The 23,640-nt window shown below is 36.7% G+C and overlaps 1 protein-coding gene across 2 annotated transcripts; it reads right to left on the reverse strand.

Moving 5' to 3' along the window:
• Window positions 1-8,935: 8,935 nt before the first annotated feature.
• LOC125650323 (aquaporin-10-like) lies at window positions 8,936-20,877 on the reverse strand. 2 transcript variants are annotated; one of them, XM_048878504.2, is made up of 8 exons: window positions 20,635-20,877; window positions 13,211-13,301; window positions 12,980-13,106; window positions 12,690-12,827; window positions 11,810-11,928; window positions 11,440-11,657; window positions 11,023-11,195; window positions 8,936-9,444 (listed from the first exon to the last, which is right to left on the reverse strand). In XM_048878504.2, the coding sequence occupies exons 1-8, from the start codon at window positions 20,706-20,708 to the stop codon at window positions 9,428-9,430; spliced, it is 957 nt and encodes a 318-aa protein (XP_048734461.2). In that variant the 5' UTR covers window positions 20,709-20,877; the 3' UTR covers window positions 8,936-9,427. The 2 variants fall into 2 exon arrangements, with proteins under 2 accessions (XP_048734461.2, XP_048734462.2); XM_048878505.2 differs by lacking the exon at window positions 20,635-20,877 and adding an exon at window positions 19,838-20,067.
• Window positions 20,878-23,640: the final 2,763 nt, after the last annotated feature.

The raw sequence follows: 23,640 nt of genomic DNA on the forward strand, positions 1-23,640 counted from the left end.
TACATCTGTTCGTTTTGCAGTTGCATCTGTTCATTTTGCAGTTACATCTGTTCGTTTTGCAGTTAGTTCGTTTTGCAGTTACATCTGTTCGTTTTGCAGTTTTATCTGTTCGTTACGTACCAGATCGTCAATTTTGCTTTTTAATATGTATATTTGTTTTGCAAAAATGTCCGTTTATTAAGCATTTAATGTCTTTTATCAAGTTTTTATGGTCATTTAGATTATATCAAGTGTTTATTTTCTCTTATATATTAACTCGTTTAAGCGCAGTAAAAATAAAACAAATTATTGGGTTACATTTATTTGGCGTTTATGAACACGGCTGATAATACAAACAAGTTGGGGCCTCCAAAACAACCGGTAGGCCCAGCAACACAATCTCAACAACATTCAACATTTCAATGCAAAATCATCATAACTTTATGTGGCCTTGACCCTGGGAGATGCAGAAGTCATGGTCAAAGAATAGAAGGTTCAATGTAACAATTGTCTTGAATGTCCACGACCCTGCGAAGTGCAGAGGTCAAGGGAAAATAAATCAAGTGTCACAATATTTAAGTGATATTCAACTGTGACAAATTGTATACTTTACCGCTATGATAAAACATTTCTATTCAAAAAACACACCAACCTCACAACTGGATTGTTGCAAGCAAAGAGAGAGGTTGCTGCAACAGCGACGTCTAAGGCAGGTAACTTGTACATAAACTATGCTTGCGTCAATCACCAAGGGAGATAACTCGATGATAATTGCGCTTCCTCGATAAAAGCATTTTACTCTCGTAGTGTGAAATAGATGCCCTAGTATTTTTTGCCCTTTCCGCCGCCCATAGATTAAGAATACTTTAGAATGTATACAGGCTTTGATATAAAATCATTCATATCTCTAAATGTTCTGTAAAACCTGTGATATTTGAATTCCTTTATTAGTAATCTCGCCAGACGAAGTTTCAATACCAAAACTTGTAAATCTTCTAACGTTGCCTTTGGAGACTGATTTACGTCATGGAAAATAAGGGGTCACTAAATAAGAATATATCGGGGCAGATTTCAAATTAATAATGAAAACAGAGTTCACTAAATAAGAATATATCGGGACAGATTTCAAATCAATAATGAAGATAATCAACTTTTCTATGCATTTTTTCAATTTCCCTTATCATTTATCTTGTTCTTGTGGGTCAAAATTCTAGGAAAAAATACCATCACACAAACAGCATAACTTTAAGTACCCCTCTTTTACCTTTCTTTTAAACAACGAGAAGATCAATGGATCAAGACATTAGGCAATATTTTCCCACTTCGGTGCAACGAAAACTTAGAAATTGTGGGAAATCCTACAAGTGCAGATGGAATAATATGGATACAATGGGACTTTTCCTAGTACATAAAGACGCAAGCGTAGTCATGGATATCGTTCATACACGAGGTCTCATTTGATTCGCATTTACCTTACGTCAACAGACGGTACACATCATGTTCGCACAAAACTTCCTTTTTACTTTGGACATAAATTCAGTGTTCATTTCCATCATTTTTATACTGGTATGGCGTCCTCCGTCCGGACCCTGTAGGCAAAATGAACTGTATGCTCATGGATCTTACAACATAGTGCATTTGTTCACCATGATGAGAAGATTCCTATTGTTTCTCAAGGCCAGCTGTTAAACGTCAAGGTTGTAGTATCACTAAGTGGAAAACCATGTAGACAGGATACAGAACGAACTATTGGGGCCAGGACCGTCAAACTTGGTACACATACTCCTCATGTCAAGCGTAGGATGCCTTATGTTCTTCAAGGTCAAACGTCAAGGTCGTTGTATCACTTAATAGGAAAACAGACCAAATCGTAAGCTTCAGGGTCTTACAAAGTGGTACATTTGATCACCATGATGAGAGGAAGATAGCCATTGTTTCTCGAGGTCGTAGTATCACTTAGTAGGAAAGCCTTTTAGGCAGAATAAAAACCAAACCGTAGGCTCCAGGATCTTACAACTTGGTACATTTGATCACCATGAGAAGATGCCTATTGTTTTTCAAGGTAAAACGTCAAGGTCATAGTATCAGTGAATAGGAAAAACTTTGTTATAAAGATATTGCCATGAAATTTATTCACAAGCTTCCTCCCGGAGGAATATAAGTTCAGTTTGCATTTCAGCTGGATTGGAGCACCATGACCTACTTTAGGGGGTAAAAGTATTCCAAACAGTTTTCAAGATTTTTTTCGTTATGAATACAGGTATTTCCCTGGAACTTTGTCACAATCTCCCTCTCAGAGAAATACACAAATCAGTTCACATTTCAACTGAATTAGTGCACCGTGACCTATTTTGGACTAAAAGTAGGTCAAATAGTTTTCTGGACTTTTCCTCATCATGGATAACAATATTGCACTGAAGGTCTAACGGGCGTATGTTGTGGTACTCTTATTGAAAAAAGTTTGTACCTTAAACTTAGCTTCACTATTTATCGAAGGAATAGATGGCATCAACATAAAAAAAAAACATTCTTGGTCGTAAAAAAGTCCAGTCCTGCATTTCAACATTACACCCTGTATTTTCTACAAATATACTTCTTACATTTTTTTAACCGCCGCGGTGGTCTAGAAGTTAGAGCATTCCCCCCGCATGCGGAAGGCCGGTGTTCAAATCCCGGCCGCGACAGACCTAAGTCGTTAAAACAGGTAGTGACAGTTCCATCGCCAAACTCTCGGCATCATGTGTGACTGTCACGGGTCCTCGGAGATTACCTTGAAAACGGATGTTCCGTGTCACAGTAGGTGTGGCACACTAAAGAACCCTCACTGCTCAATGGCCGTAAGCGCCGAGCATAGGCCTAAAGAAGCCCTTCACCGGTCTTGATGACGTCTTCATATGAGTGAAAAATTCTCTCGAGATACGTTAGATAAGATACAATCAATCAATCATACATTTTTTAAATTAAACAATATTTACAACGCCTAGATATACACCATCTTATACAAAATCCTCATACATGTCCTTGTTCTTCTCTCAACAAGTTGGACACCATTACTAGTGATGTAATGACGTACACTTGAAGATGGCGACCAGAAATCATCCTTTTTGAAATGTCCGAAATTCAGGGAGCCTCAATCTTTCAGGTTGTGACATAACATATCCTTATTTTGATTTTTGTCGAAAATTATGTCAGATGATGGGATAAATATGAAAAGGAAGAACTTCACACTTTTTCCGAAAGGATAAAAGGTGAAGATTACGAACAGTGATCAATTTCACGAATAACTCATTGATAACATGCTGGAGTTACTCATTGACAATATCTTCATAGTCTTTGATGATCAGGTCTTCCAACAGTCTGTTGGAATTGCCATGGGCACGAATTGTGCTCCTTTGTTACCTGACCTGTTTTTATATTCTTATGACGCAGATTTTTTCAAAAACGTCTACTTGAGAAGAAAAAAATCTCTTGTTGTGGCCTTAAATGCGACATTTAGATGTATCGACGACGTTTAATCTATGAGCAATAATATTTTTAATTTTTATGTCGATTCGATATATCCCTGTGAACTCGAAATAAAAGATGCCTCAGAGTCGTCCACTTCTGCTTCATACTTAGATATTTTATTTAAAATAGATATGAACCGCAAACTAACAACTCAATTTTATGACAAACGGCATGATTTCAGCTTCTCCGTCGCCAACTTCCCATATTTATGTAGCAATATTCCATTTTCACCTGCATATGGTGTTTATATCTCTCAACTAATTCGATACCCAAGAGCTTGTTCTGCGAATTATGTTTTTAACTCGAGGCAGGCTACTGACAAACAATTTGATGTTGCAGGGGTTTCAACAGTCTCGTTTAAAGTCAGCATTTTGCAAATTCTATGGTCGTTATAATGATCTTTTTTGCCAATACAACCTATCATTGGGTCAAATGCAGTCTGACTTGTTTCATGCCGATTGTTAGGCCGTTCTTGGCACACTGATTTTGACTACAGATAACTCCGTTTACCTGATCAAGATATAGAGCCCACGGCGGGTGTGATCGGTCGACAGGGTATGCTTACTCTTAGACACCTGATCCCATCTCTGGTATATCCAGGGGTCTGTGTTTGCCAAACTCTATTTTGGATTGCTTATAAAAGTTATGAGATTGATCATTGTTCGTTATCATCACCTTTCCTATAAGGAATACAGAATAAAGAGTTACCGGTAGGCAAATATACCAGTGGTGGGATCAGCTGCATAAAATATATATGAGTGATTTTAAAATCAGACACGTCAAACAAAAATGGGTGTCATCGATTCTTCTGTGTTTAGTAAACCAGAAGTGATGAAAGAATTAGATAGTTTACATGAGGAATATGTATTGGTTCAAGCTGACAAAACTTGTAACAACATTGTCTTTTCTTTGTAAGACTCATTATTACAACTGTATTTTAAACTACTTTGGTTTTAACTTCACATTTGACAATTTAACTTGTACTCTACGTTCCCTTTCAATAGATGAAATTCTCCAAAACCACGTATCCGTTTTAAATGCATTTGATATCCCGGCCAATGGGACGAATGAATATGAGTTACCGTATCTATACTGGATTCCAAAACTTCACAAAATAAACTTACAGAGATCCAGTAAATAGTTTACTAAGCCCCTATTTTTACTCCTCACTACTGTGAAAGAATAATTTCATTCGTGTTGTGCCACAACATATGCGAGTAGTGTAAATGAAATGTGGATTCTCAACGATTTCAAAGAACTTTAGCGAATTTGAAATCACGAAATTTTTCCCAAATCAACTGCATCAAAGTGTACGACATTTTAACACTTTATACCACCATTCCTCACGATAAATTAACGGTTAGACTTTTTGGCATCATTGACGGCTGCTTTTTCAAGAAAAATGGAATTCAAAAATGTTCATATTTCGTGATCAGTCATCCCAAAAGATACGTTGTTAAACAACACTCTGATTTTACGCACAAGTACAATGAAGTTGATATCATAAAGATGTTTGTATTTCTCATTGACAATACCCATGTAGTCTTTCGTAAACAGGTTTCCAAAAAGTCTGCTGGAATTCCCATGGGCGCGAATTGTGTTCCTTTTTCATCTAACTTGTTTTTGTATTCTGATGAGGCAGAACAATTTATATATCAACAATATTAGCTTTCATTTATATGTCGATTCGATATATCCCAGTGAACTCGAAATAAAAGACCCGTCAGTCTTCAATATCTGTTCCATATTTGAATATTTTATTGAACAGAGACGTGAACGGCAAACTAACAGCTTAACTTTAAACAAATATGATGACTTCAGCTTTTCCATTGTTGATTTCTCATATACACTGTACATCTAGCAATATTCGATTATCCCCCTGCATATGATGTATAGGTCTCCCAACTGATTTGATCCGCGAACACATGTTCGATCTGCGTATGATCACTTTGTTTGAAAATACAGCCTGTCGTTCGGTCGAATGTTGTCTGACATGTTTCATACCAATTGTTAGGTCATTACTTTCATACTGATATTGACATCGGATTACTCCGTTTACATGATCAAGACAGGGCTCACAGCGGTTGTGAGTGGTCAACTTTCTTGCTTTCGCCTACTAGGTACCCGATTCCACTTTTGGTCTTTCTAGAGGTCCGTGAATGTCTTATTGTCGATTTATGAGATTGTGATCTTGCCTTTTTCATTGTTCAGGTACTATGAATTGAGGGTCAGTTATTTTGATTTGGTCACATAGCAGGAAATTACGAGTCTGTAGCAAGTTTGATGCTATGTAAAACTTATACGGTACCAATTTTGATGCACCAGATGCGCATTTCGACAAATAATGTCTCTTCAGTGATGCTCAACCGAAATGTTTGAAATCCGAAATAACTATGAAGTTTTGGAGCTAAGTATAGCCAAAAACAGCGTGCCAAAAAAGTGGAGCCAAATTCGTCCAAGGATAAGAGCTATGCATGAGGGAGATAATCCTTAATTTTGAAATGAATTTCTAAATTTTATAACAGCAATTAAATATACATCCGTATTTTCAAGCTAGTAACGAAGTACTTAGCTACTGGGCTGTAGAGACCCTCGGGGACTAACAGTCCACCAGCAGAGGCCTCGACCTTAGAGGTTAAATTCTTGTAAGTTTCATTATTTCGTTACATGAAATTGAGCAAGTGTTCAAAACTTTTACGTTTTGTCTCTCATTCGGAAAATATGTGTTAAATGCAGCACCCGAAACTTTGTATCACATCTACAAGCTAAACAGGGCATTCTATTCATCCTAATATTGAAGGAGTTTCTCCTTGTTAACATTTAACTTGATTACCCATCTAGATATCAAGTCTATTGCAGCATCTGACTGAATTCATCTTCGTACAGGTAGCATGCATGCATCGGTGTAGACTTTAAAGCATTAAACGGACGGATGAAGTATGGTTGAATATATATCAATACATGAAACATTGATTGATTGAATATTGTTTTACGTCCCTCTTGAGAATATTTCACTCATATGGAAACGTCACCAATGCCGGTGAAGGGCTGCAAAATTTAGGCCTCGGCGCTTATGGCTATTGCGCAGGGAGGGATCTTTATCCTGCTACACTTGCTGTGACACGGGACCTCGGTTTTTTCGGTCATATCCCATTTAGTCGCCTCTTACGACAAGCAAGGGGGTACTGAAGACCTATTCTAACCCGGATCCCCACGGGATGGACATACATGAGACGTGCATGCAAGATTCATAAGAACAGAATATTCAATTGCTAGGAGTTTAATACTCTCCTAACCCCCGAAATTTACCTGGATTACACTTATCCAGAAAGTACAAGTAAACTGCAGCATCTGGAGCAAGTCTGGCTGAATGTATCCTTAGAGATATCATGCATGAAATTTATTCCCTTTAAAAAATACAGTAACAGTATTTTGAACCCGCTGATAAAAAGGAAAACTCTTATCATTTGCGGCATCTGGTGCTATGGAATTTCTTCACCCGCACTTTCTATAGAAATATCTGGTATATTATTGTTTTCCTGTCCTTCTGTCACATTTTCGTATCATGGGAACTCTTACATTTTGCATTTATTGGGCATATCTTATAGATTCATGTCCAGAGGTAAGAGTAAGGGACAGTAAGGCTGAATTTTCATAAACGCGGGTAAATGGAACCCCTAAATGTATAGGATTCCAATAGAATTGTTGTGTCCAGTCTGTAGATGTGCAATAAAGTTTCTGATTCTGCAACTGACCTATATTATACGGACATTTTTGAAAGCTACAGAGTAGTAAAACTTGCATGTATTATGCATGTACCTAGCTGTAAGGATGGATCACATCAAACTTGTATGTATTACTGAGTATACCTAGCTGTAAGGATGGATGACAAACTTACATGCATTATACATGTACCTAGCTGTAAGGATAGATGACACAAACTTATGATTTATAATAATTTTATTCACAAAAAGTGAAAGGGATTGGGCAGCAGACATAGCCTATTTTAGCCCTCTCTCAATGACACAAACTTACATGTATATCTAGCTGTAAGGATGGATGACATCAAACTTGCTTCAGATGCTGCAATTGACCAAGGTATATTTTTCTGGATGAGTGACCATGTCAAAATATCCAAGTTACTCGTATTGTTTATTTTACAGTATTGAAACTTGTAACAATAGATTTGACGAGACTTGTTTCAAATTCTGCAATTGACGTATATTTGTCTTTCGGGGGACATGTTCATTTACATGACACATTGACAAAACTTGGAGGCATTATACAGAAAGGATACTTCCAAGAATACTGCCATTAGACCTTCAAGATATCACAACGGTAATTGTCCAATCAAAATTAAATTTATTTATCAATTGTAGTTCCAAATATTTGAAGGAAAAAAAAAGGATTTTGGGGGTATTATCTCTGTGTCATATATATATTCCTATATACTTTGTATTCCTTTATTAGAGCTAAAGTTGAGAATCCGGAAGTGGATTGAGAGATACCAATACATTGACCAATCAAATAACTAGATTTTAGTTAAACATAATGCTCAGTCACTATCCAATCAGCTTGAAGCTGAAGGGTATAAATACTGTGAAACCAAGTCAGTCTACACGCATCGTGACCGAGAGAACATCGATCAGAAGAGAAAGCTTAACAATGGTAAGGTATAGACGTGGCTGAATAAGTCTTCCCTATACAAAGTCAGTAATAATATAACTGTACTAAATACTTTACATAGGAATGAAACATTGCTCACCTGTACCCTTACTTTCGCTTCATACAGACAGAGTCAAATTGAGCAAAGACAAGCATTGAGCAATATTAAGTAATTGAAGTGAGTGATTATGAGTTGATCACATTTTGCTATAATTGTACGTTATTTCATTGTTTCTTTGTAAAATAGCTAATCATTTGAACTGATCATTGTCTCAAATCATTTCACTGCCAATCGCTGTTCAATATCTCGGAATAAAGCCGAGAGGACCCACATCGCTAATCAATATTTTGAGCAAGTAGTTGAGTCTGAATTGAGAAACCACGGTTGCACGCAACAGTACACAAACTTCGATTAAAATACTCATGCAGGTCTACATGTTAGAAAGAGAGAGAAAAGTTGAGGATAGAAGATATTTTACGATAAGGGCAAAGATTTTAAATAAATACACTCGCCATCAAATCCCGTACACCCTTGATTGGTCCTGAATAACTAATAATACTCGAGGAGTCATTTTACGAGGGGGTGGGGGCATGTATTTCGCTGTCACCCAAATTAGATATTCAAACACGTTATAATATCTACTTCAAGAAGGTAAAGCCAATAATGGCCTTCATTTCGTAGACACTTTTGACAAGTCATTATTTGAAAGAAAGAAAAAAGGTATTGCGACATTGCAAATATATTATGGGTATCTACGAAATCCAATTCATTGACAGAAAACAGTATGTTTAACAAATTTATTGACTACAATTCACATAAATTATATAAAAGAATAAGAGTTGTCTATACAATAATATACATATATATTCTAAAATGGCGGTGGCCCGGAGGTGTTGTACGTTTTGCTCTTTAGGAACCTTTACACACAGTTAAAAAGAACCAACAAAGTTTTTATCCATGCCATTTCTCCTTTATCTTTTATCACAAATATTCCAAAAAATATTATTCTATTAAAATTGAAATACTTCTTCAATGAGAAGAATATGGGTACATGTACAAGATATATACAAGTGTAACAAAAAGCACTCATACTAACGTATTTGTACGAAGAATTTTGGAAATAACAATGACAATTTAAACAATGTTATTAATTCATATCGATGGACATTTATTACCGCATCACGGGATAAAAATAAACATAATAAAGGGTTCCTTAATCTAGTAAGTAGTAAATAATCTCTGGTGCTGCCAACATTTTTAAAATTATGTGAACACTCACGTCTCCTGCAAATCTGAAAATAGAGTTAGGTAAAATACTGCAGTTTGAAATTACAGAAAGTAACATACATGTATGTAACTAGTACGCAATACCGTGGTGTTCCCGATTTTCGACTAATGATAACTAAATTAATCATTTTCTTTTTTGGTAGGTCAGGATAAACAACATTCTTTTAGTGCAATTCTTCTCATTTGTTCATTTCAGTGCAAGTTGTAATATCATTCTCCCAACTCATTAATTCAATAAACGAGAGTCAGAATATGAACTTTAGTTATATATATTATCCAATAGCTTAAAAATTATCTGCAGTTTTAAGAGTCTCAACACCCCTCCCCCTAAATATCACCACACACTTATTATCCAATACGATTTCCAAATGATTTTTTTATCAAGCTTTACATAAATATGTAGTCCCTTTTAACAATGCTGAATGAATTCAATTAGTCTTAAAACTCACCAATAAGATGTGAAGAAAGTTAAATTACAACTTCTATTCGTCAAACACATTGGGTGCAACTCCATACGATAGAAAATATTCACCAGTGACCGTGAATAGCAGCCAAGTTCAAACATTTGTGGGGGGGGGGGGGACAAAATTTCTTTATTTTTTAATTTTTTTTATTACTTTTGAAGAGTTCAGTGTTGTACAATAGTCTTTCCCCTAGTCATCTTGAACACTGCATGGCTGCGTAGAAAACTCGATATATATACTAATGGACGGGTTAGAATAAATTCTCAGTACTCTTTGGTTGTCGAAAGAGGAGACTAAATGGGCCGGTTCTTGGGATGAGCGTAAGCGCGTTGGTTGTTGGCGTGAGAGCGCGAAAGTGCGTTGCTTGTTGGCGTAAAAGCGTGAAAGCGCGAAGGTATGTTGCTTGTTGGCGTGACGTGACTAGCGCGCAGTCACGCTTTTGCAATTTGCCCTATCCGGACACCATAGCAACGCATTTGTAACAGAGACATTTTTATGCCTCTGATGGGATTTGAACCCGGGTCTCTGGCACTGAAGTCCAGTACTCTACCAATCGAGCTAAAGGGTTAACCCACTAGCCAGAGCTAGTAGGAATGCCATATCACTACCACATTGTCCCCCTCCTTTTTTTAAGAGTCGTCCCTGACCCTTCCGGAGTGCCAACACCTGTGGGGCGAAGTACTGAAGACAATTTCTCTCACCCGCCAGAGATAACCCAGGTACCAACGTGGGCGCCAAATGTAACAGAGACATTTTTATGCCTCTGATGGGATTTGAACCCGGGCCTTTGGCACTAAAGTCCAGCACTCTACCAATCGAGTTAAAGGGTTAACCCACTAGCCAGAGCTAGTAGGAATGCCATATCACTCACACTACCACACATTCATGGGGAAATGACTATCATTATAATTTGTAAAGATATCAAAGGCAAAAACATTGGCAATGTAAATATTTACATTTGGTGTTTGACGTATTATGAACAGTCGTTGTGCTGCTTTTGTATGCGACAGCCCGGTTTTTTATGTGCATTTCTTAAGTCAATTTGTTGGGCCTGTACATTGTGTTTAGTGGCCCGAATTGTGTTTATCCAGCCCTGTCCAACAGAGTGTATCGTCTAACCTTTAAATTCTCTGCTTTTGTTCTGTCCCTTGTTGGACATTCTAATGTCACTAGTAACTTCGTATTCTGGAGGCCAATGCAGACCAACAAATAGTATGTAGAGAACGCATCCTATGATAGCACCAATGTGAGGACCCAGAATCGGAATCCAGAAATATCCATAATCACGGTGACTGAAAATAGCATAATGAAAATAATTGCCATCAATAAACGTCTTCTTGAAGAATTCTATGTCATTTATAAAATTAACGATAAAACATTTTACATACAATGTTCAAAATCAATTCGAATGTGAATTTTTGATGATATTTTGAGTTCCCTATTGAAAACTCATGGGCAACACACCATTTTATTTTTTTTAAATCACAATTATTATTCATCAAAACCATGGTCGTTCATTTCACCCAAACAACTTACGTAAACGTACTGTCACCCCAGCCAGCAGCGAGCGTGAACAAACGAGGGGCTAAGTCTCGGGCTGGGTTGATGGCATAGCCACAGTTAAAGTGGTAGGTCATGCCAATCACAAAGACCGACAGCCCCACACATATCGGCACCAGACCTTTACTGGGGTTCATGTTCCGCTCGTCCGTGATCGCCATTACACAGATCAGTAGCAGAGCTGTACCAAATATCTTAAATAGATTGTGACAAAATACTTCATAACCAAAAGTTAGCCATACTTGTACGCTAAGATACAGATGTAAGCTGAATTAAGTGTCGTGTTTGAGCTCTTAGCAATTCGTAAATTCTTAAATCATATTCATTTTTTTTATCTACTACTTGCCTGATCCCCAAGCGCTGTAGGTATAGAGACAAACTCTTGGGGGTAAGTGGCCCAGATTCCGGCAGTGCCGTTAATACCTACCACCATTCGCGTCCCGCCGTCAAAGTGATCTAGTGCATCTAAAATAACAAACCAGTAAACACAGTTCATTATTTTTACTTTCTATCTGCTTCTAAAGATCATATAGACTGTAGACACAGGCTCTCGACGTTTTTAAATATCTATAATTAAAAATTGTTTTCCTGTAAACAAACTATTCACAAGGTATATCACGCCTCCATCTTGGTTTTCTTTTTTACCAGCTGCATCGTTTGCAATTTTCGGCGAAAAGTTCGATATGCTATGATAATTAGACCCTACCGTTTAGAAGCAATTCGGTCAAGGTCTCACAGGTGCCTCTCGCATCGTCATGGTGAACTGGAAATAAAGCCCATTTATAGCCGATAAATGGACTTTATTTCCAGTTCACCATAGGCGATGCGAGAGGTAAGACCTTGACAAAGTCGCTTGTAAACGGAAGGAAGTGTATAAGAAGGTTGTCTATAGGAAGACAGTTTTTTTATTATAAAAATTTAAAACGTCGAGTGTCTGTGACTGTCGGTTCCTTATCACAGGAGAGAAATCAATATTCGCGTAAATTCATGAAAAGAAAAGTATCCCATTTTATATTATGTCGTTTATAGTAAATCACTCGCAATTTTACATTCTTACACATTGACACCGAAAAGCGATTTCGCCAAATTAAGAACTCGTGTAATATAAGTAATATTGTATTTCATGACCACTATACTGCACTTGCCTATAGTATCACGACAAAGGTTCATTAACATGTATTTTCTAAATAAGTTTCTAAAAAAGTGTTGATAAAAGTTCCTTTTACCTAAATAAATGATGAAAATGAAGAAAGAAGCACAGAATGCCCCGCAGTATTGTGCTATCATGTAAACTGGGACCTTGTGCCAGGGGAAACGACCTATCACAGCCATCGCTAACGTCACTGACGGATTAATATGACCACCTGAAAGATATCAAGAACTATATGATGGTAGTCTGTCCTCAATTTTAACAAGGTTGCAATTGAATAACAGTGTATAAAAAGGCAATTTCAAGATATTTAAGAACATATCTGTCCACTAGCTATAGAACATGTACCTATGTCTGTTGACTTACCCGATACTCCCCCAGATGCATAGATTCCCATCATAACTCCAACACCCCATGACCAGTGAACGGAATGGGCGGATCCAAGTTCCCCTTTACTTAGAACGAACTGAGCGACAGAACCATCTCCAAAAATCTGAAAAACCCGGGCTCGTATAATTCTTCATCCAATATCTGGCGCCAAAAAAATCACCAAGCTCAGAAAATTTGAAATGTTACATTGTTTAGCAGAAATCTTACGATAAGGATGAACGTTCCTAGAAATTCTGCCAAAAACTCCCTAGCCAGCTGATTGCGAATCCTAAACTTGTTGGTCAAGCGATCGCCCATCCTAAAACGATATTACAAAAAACCTTGACTATAGTCATTAATGACAGCCTAAAAATATAATACAGAGATAACTTCGTGTATATATTTATGTAAATATATCTAGACACACTTTCATACATACAGTGTGATAAGTAGATAAATGGATGATCAAAAGTACATCTTTATATCTCCTCAAATTAAAAAAACAAACAAACAAATGTTCATTCACTATTTACTATAATGAATTAAAATCGCTGTTCATTCCAAAGTTATTCTGTGTCAAAGTTTTGATAACAGTAACTCAATTAAAGGTTCAAACTTTTCAGTTAGTTGATATAGTATATAAAGTAGGACTATTGAATAGCGTTGATATTTTATTACTATTATTATTCATTCGTTTAGAATTTATTTAAACAGTTAAATCATTAATTTGTTAAATATCTCTTTTACTATCATGTAGTTTTACTTTTAGTATGTTTTGCTGGGATGAATACATAATATTAACCAGATACAATAGAATCCTATCCCTGCACGGGCTTCATCATACTATCGCCGCGATGGTTCGATGACACAATGGCGATGGTACGATGATACAATGACAATAGCACGGTGCTAACATCACCATAGTACTCTTTGATTTGCGTATTTACTGTTAGTCCTATTGTACTTATGCGTGAACAGGTGGCAGAGAGAGAGGAGCAATGGCTAATTTAAATATTATAGCCTATTTATGTTACTGGAAATTTTTCAAAACTATCAATTTCTGATGAAATGCATGCATTTTTATAAAATGTAATTATATGTACCGTGTTTAATTTGGGAGAAAGTACAGATGTAATATTAAAGTTTTTCTGAGAATGTTGATATTATTACAAAAGTACCTCTAGGGGATAGAAGTGGGACTCTTTGGGCTAGACAACAAAGATAGGAGCAAAATATATTATATGATATTTCTAAGAGTTTGGTGACAATAGCCTGGATGTCAGTGCACATAAGAAATAAACTACCGAAATGGAGATTTAATATCGTAATCTCTCTTCCAAACTGCACATAATTGCATACGTGTTTTTTATGTGTGGGGATAGGATGGTTGTCGCAATTTCAGCTCATGTCAGCAGCTTTTACTGCATTTTCGTGGGAAAGCGACGCTAAGCTGCTAAATATATTTTCCTATAGCAAATAGTAAGGATTTTTTTCCCGGTCAGAAATAGTGCCAACCCCCTCCTGATATTACGTGGCCTGTATTTAAAATTTTCTTTTAAAAATCACTGAGAAGTGTAAAATGCTTATTGAAAAATATATGGAAACATTACATTTGAGCCATGCCTCTCGTAAACACATTTAGTTGTTCGTGCATGCGTTTACAGAAATTAAGGAGGGCAATGGTACGAAAGCAGGATAGCGATGACACGCTGTACGACGGCAATGGTAGTATCGTGCCATCGTCATTGTACCATCGTGTCATCGTCATCGTACCATATCGCGGCGATGGTGTAATAGAGCACATGACAGCAATAATAATGGGTTTTGGTTCGGGAGTCCCACGACACAACCAGTGTTCAACATTTCCTCCAACACAATGCAGCATACATCGAGTCACCGCTTGTCCTCATCCTCCATATCTAATTCACCTTCTAACCATTGTACCTTTAATTTGGCGTCCAATTGATTTAATTCTACTCAGTAACTCTATTAAAGCTTTTTGATGAGAGTAACTATTTGTTTTACTATTTAAAAACATAATTAAATGATAAGAAATGAATGTTATAATTCTTTTCTTGATGGCGGTATCATAGGCAAAATTGACGGAAATTTTTTTTCTTCATCATTGATATAGTTTTCTTTCCAATTTCCCCTATGATACCGCCATCAAATTCTTAAATATTGAATAGGGGAAAAAAATCCTTATTCGCTAAAGAAGAATAGACTCTTATTCTTTTAAAGTTTTGCGTATGTATTTGAAATTTTCAGACTCAAGCAAATGGATTAATTTTTTTTTTCTTACTCGTATTATACGCAGAACGACGGTTCATCACAGTAACATTTTCCCACAGTTTCCGTATCCCCACTAAACAATAATTTTTCATCCTAATTTCTTTGCGTGTTATGAAAATCATGTGTCCAGGTTTCAGATGTTGAATTGATCGTAATTCCCAAACATATTCAATCCTGCAAGGGGCGTACATAGTTTTACATAATCTCGAGGGATTAAAAACATGTCGTGGAATTCATGATCTCATTTTCTTTACTCAACTTCAATCATTGGTTTTATAAGCGATGTCTGAAAATATATTCAATAATTTGATAAAACAGACAGACAGAAGATTTAGACATTCGATTCTTCAACCTCCTTTAAAATTTTCTTTACTCAATAATGCGATACATGATATATAACTTATTCTTTATAAAATATTATATTTCTCGTTCAAACAAGGTACACGACTCTTTATAATGATATGATAATACATATAACAATCCATCTATTGGCCAAGATGTTCCTTATCCCAAAACCTTACTGAACTAAATTGATATGGGAATGTACCTTTGTTGTAACCATTCGTGCATGGATTATTCTATCTCTATGAAAATTCCACAAATTCCTACTTTGTCAGAATGAATTAAAAGAATAAGAGGAATATTAAAATCTCGTATTAGACACATCAAAACAAAAGTACGTACCATCTATCTTGTGTTTAGTAAACCAGAAGTTATCAAACAATTCATAGGATACATAAGAAATATATTTTGGTTCCAGCTGACAAAGCGAGTGACAACATGTCTTTTTTTGTACGGCTCATTATTACAACTGTATTTTAAACGAACTTTGCATTAATTCCATATTTGGTAATCGTACTTATACTCCAACTGCCTTTTCAAAAGATAAAATTCTTCAAAATCATGCTTCAGTTTTAGACACATTTAATATCCCAGTCAATGGGATGGATAAATATGACTTACTGTACCTATACTGGACTCCTATACTTCACAAAAACCCTTACTGTACAAAGAAAGATACATTGCTGGATCGAGTAAATGTTCCGCCTAGCCTTATCTTTGCTCCTCACGTAACAGCTGTGAAGGAGAAACTTCAAACATAGTGTGTCAGTATATATGCCAGAAGTGGGGTAAATCAAATGTGGATTCTAAAAAAAATTAAAGAACATCTAGTAAACTTGAAATCGTAAAACTTTTCAAATCAACAACACTTTACAACCACTCCGCACAATAAATTAAAGACTAAACTTTTTGACATCATAGACAGTTGCTTCTTTAACAAAAATGGAAAAAGGAAATATTATATTCCTATCTCGTGATCAGTTTTCCAAAATTACTTTGTTAAACACCTATCTGATTCCACACACAAGTACTCTGAAGTTGAAATAAAAATATGCTGTAGTTCCTCCTTGACAATATCTTCGTAATCTTTGGTGACCAGGTCTTCCAACAGTCCATTGGAATTCCCATGGGCACGAATTGTACTCCTTTGATAGCTGATTTATTTTTATATTCTGATGAAGCAGAGTTTATTCAATAGCTTCTACATTAGAAAAAAATATCTTATTGTGGCCTTCAGCTCGACATTTAGATATATCGATGAAGCTTTATCTACTAACAATAATAATTTTCATTCATATGTCGATTCGATATATCCCCATGAACTCGAGATAAAAGACACCACGGAGTCCTCCACATCCGCTTCGTACTTAGATATTTTATTGAAAATGGATATTAACGGCAAACCTAACAACTCAGTTTTATGACAAACGGCATGATTTCAGCTTCTCCGTCGCCAACTTCCCATATTTATGAAGCAATATTCAATTATCACCTCCATATGGTGTTTACATCTCTCAACTGAGTCAATACGCAAGAGCTTGTTCTTCGTATGATAAGTTTTTAAATCGAGTCAGGTTACCGACAAACAAGTTGATGTTACAGGGGTTTCAACAGTCTCGTTTAAAGTCACCATTTCGCAAATTCTATGCTCGTTATAATGATCTAGTTTGCCCATATAACCTATCAATGGATCAAATGCTGTTTGAAGTACACTGTATTTCATACCGAATGTTAGGTCGTTCTTGGCACACCGATTTTGACTACGGATTACTACGTTTATCTGATCAAGACATAGGGCTCACGACGGGTGTGACCGGTCGACAGGGGATGCTTACTCCTCCTAGGCACCTGATCCCACCTCTAGTGTGTCCAGGGGTCCGTGTTAGCCCCACTCTTTATTTTTGGGGTCCGTGTTAGCCCAACTCTTTATTTTGTACTCCTTATAGGAGTTATGAGATTGATCACTGTTCGTTATCTTCACCTTTCATAGATAAAACCAGGAACTCGAGAGGTCAGAGGACCTGATTGGGCAAGGGATGCTTACTCCTCCAAGGCACCTGATCCAACCTCTGGTGTGTCCAGGGCAGTGCTCGAGCTGGGCTTCGCCATTTTCGCCAATGGTGAATTTTTTTCAACAATGGCGAAAAAAATTTGAAAGTGGCGAAAATCCCTTTTTGCAATAAATTGTATTTTTAATCCTTTGTTAGTGACACATTATCGCCTGTTTGTTTATGCAATCAAAATCTGTTTATTCAGTCCACGCGTGCGACCGGAAATCTCGCGTCGCTCCAGTGCACACAGAGCTGGTTACAGCCTCAGGTAATTTATGGCTGCAAAAAAGTGGGTGATTATGTAATAAAGTACATCGGACAGCTGTTTACCCTGCTGTGGTCAATTGTTTAACATTTAAAGTCTTATTCATTATCGTGTTATCATCTCCACATTAATGTCAATTCTTAACCAGAGAACCGTCCGGTAATTAAATTGGCCGTATTATTGTGTATAATGTATATATGAATACATCAATTGTTTGTTTTTGCGGCCAAGCTCGTTGATTACAAGATTTTGATTTTGATGTGTTTGATTTTAGTTCGAATATTTCATAAACAATGTGGTCGGTCACCATTGATATGGACATAGCAATTTTAATAAATAATTTTCTTTGAAGTTCGGTTCGCAACAGTATAAAAATGCTAATCTCATAAGACTATGCACTCCATTCTATTTTGACACTAAACTTGTAGGTTCTGACCCTAGTCAGTCTAAAATTTAAAAAAAATATCTATGTTTGGCTTTACAGTCAACCCCACCTCCTCAAACATCTGATTCTCTCCAAATTGCAAAATCTTCCATACAAAAACGGAAATTTAATAGGGAATGGTTGAGATACGACTCTAAATTGGGCTTGATGTTTTGTGACATCTGCATTTCGGACAATGTACACACTGTTTTCACGGAGGGGTGTAGCATCATGAAGTTTATATTTATATGATTTATTATCTGAATTTTGATTTCCATAATAGAATTTATCAAACAAATCAACTTCTTATTATTTCAGAAAGAAATGTTTAGGTATGGTAGCTGGATATGATTAAGTAATGTAACTGATTCAAAATGCTAAAATAAGTGTAATGAATAAAATAATATATAATATGATGGAAATAATTGTAAAGCATGTGATTATTTGTGCCGCGCCACTCCCCGAAAAAGTGGCGAAAGGGAATTCTGGTCCAGTGGGAGCACTGGTCCAAGGGTCTGTGTTTACCCAACTCTTTAATTTGTATTCCTTGTGTGAGCTATAAGATTGATCTCTGTTCGTTATCTTCGCCTTTCATGTATATAAAGTACAGAGAAATTCAGTTTACATGGTTAATAAATTTCACCCCAGACCGGGGTTGAACTCATGGCCTGCAGAATCAAGACTTCTGGCATGTTAAAAGAAATAGCTTACAGTCAAAGTTACACATTTCTATCTATGATATAGATATAAAAAAAAAATTATTGCAGAGTGATATCTTCCTAATAAAAGAGATATCTCTCTTACTTAGAAAGGCACTCGTGGTCTGCTTAACTCGTAAACCATTCATTCATTCGTCAAATGGAGAAATCGCTGTATTCACACACTTTATCAATAATCCACGATAAGCTTCAGGTATATAGGACAGCAGAAATAAAAACGATCATGTTTGAATCATAAATACATCTGAAGTAAACAAACCATAACTCTGGAAGTTTTCCAACTCCCCACCATACCTCCCATACAACATGGCGATTTGTCACTTTTCTACTCCAAGACAGGGATTGGAATGGACATCTTATTTTGATATGAGCAATTTGACTTTATTTGTTATCAAATGGTCATTTTGTACCTGGAATATTGAAAGATAAGCAGAAGCACATTAGGTCTAATATTGGACTATATTTACAAACCTCTTCACCCTCGACATTAAACAGAAGTGCATGTACTTCTGTGTGCAGTGTTTTCGTCTTCCTTTGACAATATATTGTCAGGGGTTAAGTAGGAATTTTATGTCGCAATCCATCTCCTAAGGACGTACACAATCTTTTATAGGTTAGATTTAAATAAATTTAGTTCTCCTATCACATCTGGGAGAGAAAAAAATGTATGCAAGCACATTAATTAATTCTTAAACTGCAGGACACACCCTGCATATAATCTTGACCTATATACAAAACAGCTTCGCTGATAAGTTTCCTTACCTTTAGAATGAAATCTCAAATACAGAGGTTTGGAGTGTGAAATTAGTAGTGCAGTTCGGCAGTGATAAGACTAACGTAACCCGTCTCTTGAGTAGGACAGAAGTCTGACGACACTATCAAACGGCTTCCTAATCGAATTCAGTGATTGGTCTAAAAGATCATCGGCCACTCGTCGAACTCAGTGATTGGTCTAAAAGATCATCGGCCACTCATCGAACTCGGCGATTGGACTAAAAGATCATCGGCCACTCGAGACTCACATATTACAAAAGTCTGAAAATCTGCGCATTACATAGTACGGTATTTTATTGATGTTAGAAGTAGCGAGACCAAGCGAATCGGACATTATCAATCTTATAAAAGAAGCCTAAACGTGACGAGAAATTTGTCTTGCACATATAACTAAACTGCAGACAGACAGCTTCCAATCCCAGCACTCTCTCTCTCTCTCTCTATATATATATATATTTAGAACTAGCTATAGAAAAATCTACGCAAGTAGTAGTACAATAAAAGATTTTAGAAGTGTGTTTACAAATAGATTACATGCACATTTTCTGTAATCATAAATGTGCGAGAGAGAGAGAGAGAGAGAGAGAGAGAGAGAGAGAGAGAGAGAGAGAGTAAATGAGTAAATTCGTTCCCCTATAACCACGATTACTGTATGAACTGTCAAGATAACATTGTTTATAACTAGCAGCTTGAAATATAAACTCCAACACTCGATCACTCGGTTTATAGTGCTTTCGTTAGAAAAGTTTGATAGAAGTTTAGTTTTGATGCACGCGTAATCTTACCGTCTTAGCCATGATCGTTCCTTGTTGTCTGCCTCAATTCCCGCCACATCATGTTCAACGTCCATCTTCTCCATCCAAACGTTATCCTCTTCTGACCCGCGTTACACAGCACACACGGCTGATCATTTCATTTACTAAGCAGCACAGCTGATAAGACTTTGAATTCCAAAATCAGCCTGTCTAGAATATGATTCAAAACTTCCTTGGAATCAAAAAGCGAGCGTTACTTACATCAAATTAAACGCTTTAAAACTATCATATACTTTTAGCTAATGCATTTTTGGTCAATCGTGATATGTTTAGTGATAAGTAAGTAGACTATGCTTTTCGTATTTTCTTGAGGATTTCATAAACATAAATTATCGAAATACAGGTTTTGTATCACTTTAGTGTAGGATCTTTATTTTAGGGAGTAGGTTTGGATTTCATGCCGATGGAATTTCAGAATACAAAATGGAGAGCAGCAGCCTGGCAAGCACGGGTCCCTGGAAACACCAGAGGTGGTATAAAGTGCTAGGAGGAGTGGAAATCCCCGGTTGACCGGTCACACGTGCCATAAACCCTCTGTCTTGACCAGGAGTAATCTGTAGTCAAAATCAGTATAAAAAGAACGGCCTCACAATATCTGGTACGAAATACGTAAGAAAACATTCGATCTAATCACAGGGGCATGTCTGTTCTGGGCCCGAACTCTATGATACCTTAATTTATGGTACATGTATCACAGAGTTCGGACCCAGGGCGGCCTTACCCCCTGTGGATCTAATGGCTGCTGGTTGTGTTCTTAAATAAGATCATTATAGCGACCATAGAATTTGACAGTAGTCTGCCACGGTTTAGAAAATTATTATGCGCTGAACATGCTCTCGCATATCGAATCACATGGAAGGCATAACCACCATATGCAGACGATAATGAAATATTACGTACTATATAAGGTCCTAACCTAAATGAAGAAAACATTATTACTATCAGATTACGACTGTATATATATTTTTTAAATGTTTCATCTGTAAAGCAATTTATTGTATAGCTTATAATTCTTTAGTAATATAATGTTCCGAACTTCTAAAGAATTTGAGCGTGCAATTCCTGGGCCATTATTGAAAGCCAACCTTTCATGAAATAACAGGATCCGCACCGAAACGTTCCGAGTATGAATTCATGTTATTCCATGCTAAGTTGTAAACAAAAATCAGATCAATTATGCTCTGGTAGACGGTTTCTATACTCTAGCTATGAAGAATCAATTATTTCTTGTAATACTTCGACCCTGATTTACAATTAAACCGATGCTCTAAGCTTTCCCCTTGGAGTCATTATGACGGCATATAGTTATACGAAGAACTTATTCTAAAAGGTCCCGAGAGGATCCGGGTTAGAGTAGGTCCTCAGTATCCCTTGCTTGTCGTAAGAAGTGACTAAATGGAGCGGTCCTTCGGATAAGACCGCATAATAAAGATCCCTACCTGCTCGAAGGCCATAAGCGCCGAGCATAGGACTAAATTTTGTAGACCTTCATCGGCAATGGTGACGTCTCTATATCAGCATAAGTGAAATATTCTCGAGAGGGACGTTAAACAATATACAATCAATCAATATTCTAAAAGGGTGGATTCTTGTCACCATACAAACAATTTAAACATGCGCTTCATGTGAGTGTATTTTCTTCAGTTATTAACCATGTGGGTCATGATTATGGAGCCAGATTACTCTTTCTTACGTACAGTGATAACGTTGAACGGAGCCAGATTACTCTTTCTTACGTACAGTGATAACGTTGAACGGAGCCAGATTACTCTTTCTTACGTGCAGTGATAACGTTGAACGGAGCCAGATTACTCTTTCTTACGTACAGTGATAACGTTGAACGGAGCCAGATTACTCTTTCTTACGTACAGTGATAACGTTGAACGGAGCCAGATTACTCTTTCTTACGTACAGTGATAACGTTGAACGGAGCCAGATTACTCTTTCTTACGTACAGTGATAACGTTGAACGGAGCCAGATTACTCTTTCTTACGTACAGTGATAACGTTGAACGGAGCCAGATTACTCTTTCTTACGTACAGTGATAACGCTGAACGGAGCCAGATTACTCTTTCTTACGTACAGTGATAACGCTGAACGGAGCCAGATTACTCTTTCTTACGTACAGTGATAACGTTGAACGGTAAATGTGGTCTGGAAACTTGAATTATAGGAGACTAGTATTTTCGGAGAATCAATAGCGTAGGAAAACATCACTTTATTCCAATCGGAACTCCTCGAATGTCTCGCGCACTCGACATAGATCTCGGATGTAATACGATGGCATCCATGAACGAATTTGATGCATTGCTGTGACGTCACAATTGACAATGCATCAAATTCGTTCATGGATGCCATCGTATTACATCCGAGATCTATGTCGAGTGTGCGAGACATTCGAGGAGTTCCGATTGCACTTTATTCCCTCATTTGAAAATGTCTCCAGTAGAACAAAAACGAAACAAGAAAACATTTTCAAAACGATAGGAATAAGTCGTAATTGAGAAAATTAACAGGGTATATGGAATATTTAACCTGCTGCTCCTCTGGGGACATTTTAAATGAACTACTCTCTTAATATTTTCGTAAGAAAAAAAAAATTGAAAAAATCATTTTCTCTTTCTTATATTATTAGATATTCCTCCTTTATTTTATGACATAATGCATCTTATTTCACCAGTGTTATTATATGAAGAATTTCAAAAAATCTAAGTAGTAAAAGTATGCTACAATTAGCGCACAATGTACATAACTCCAAAATTGCCAGAGGAAAGTATATGTAATTATATAATTAGTTTAACAGTGTTTATCGTTGTAAACAAACAGAAATGTGCTCATACATAGTGAATGTGAATATGCTGCAAATTAAGACAAAATTTGTAAAGAATAACAAGTATATATATACACAATTTCTTAGGGAATTTCTAGGTTCTTTGGTTTAAAAAGGAGAGTCTTTTAATGACACAATCGGTATA

Source organism: Ostrea edulis, chromosome 5, assembly GCF_947568905.1.
Source record: "Ostrea edulis chromosome 5, xbOstEdul1.1, whole genome shotgun sequence".
Lineage (NCBI taxonomy): Eukaryota > Metazoa > Mollusca > Bivalvia > Ostreida > Ostreidae > Ostrea > Ostrea edulis.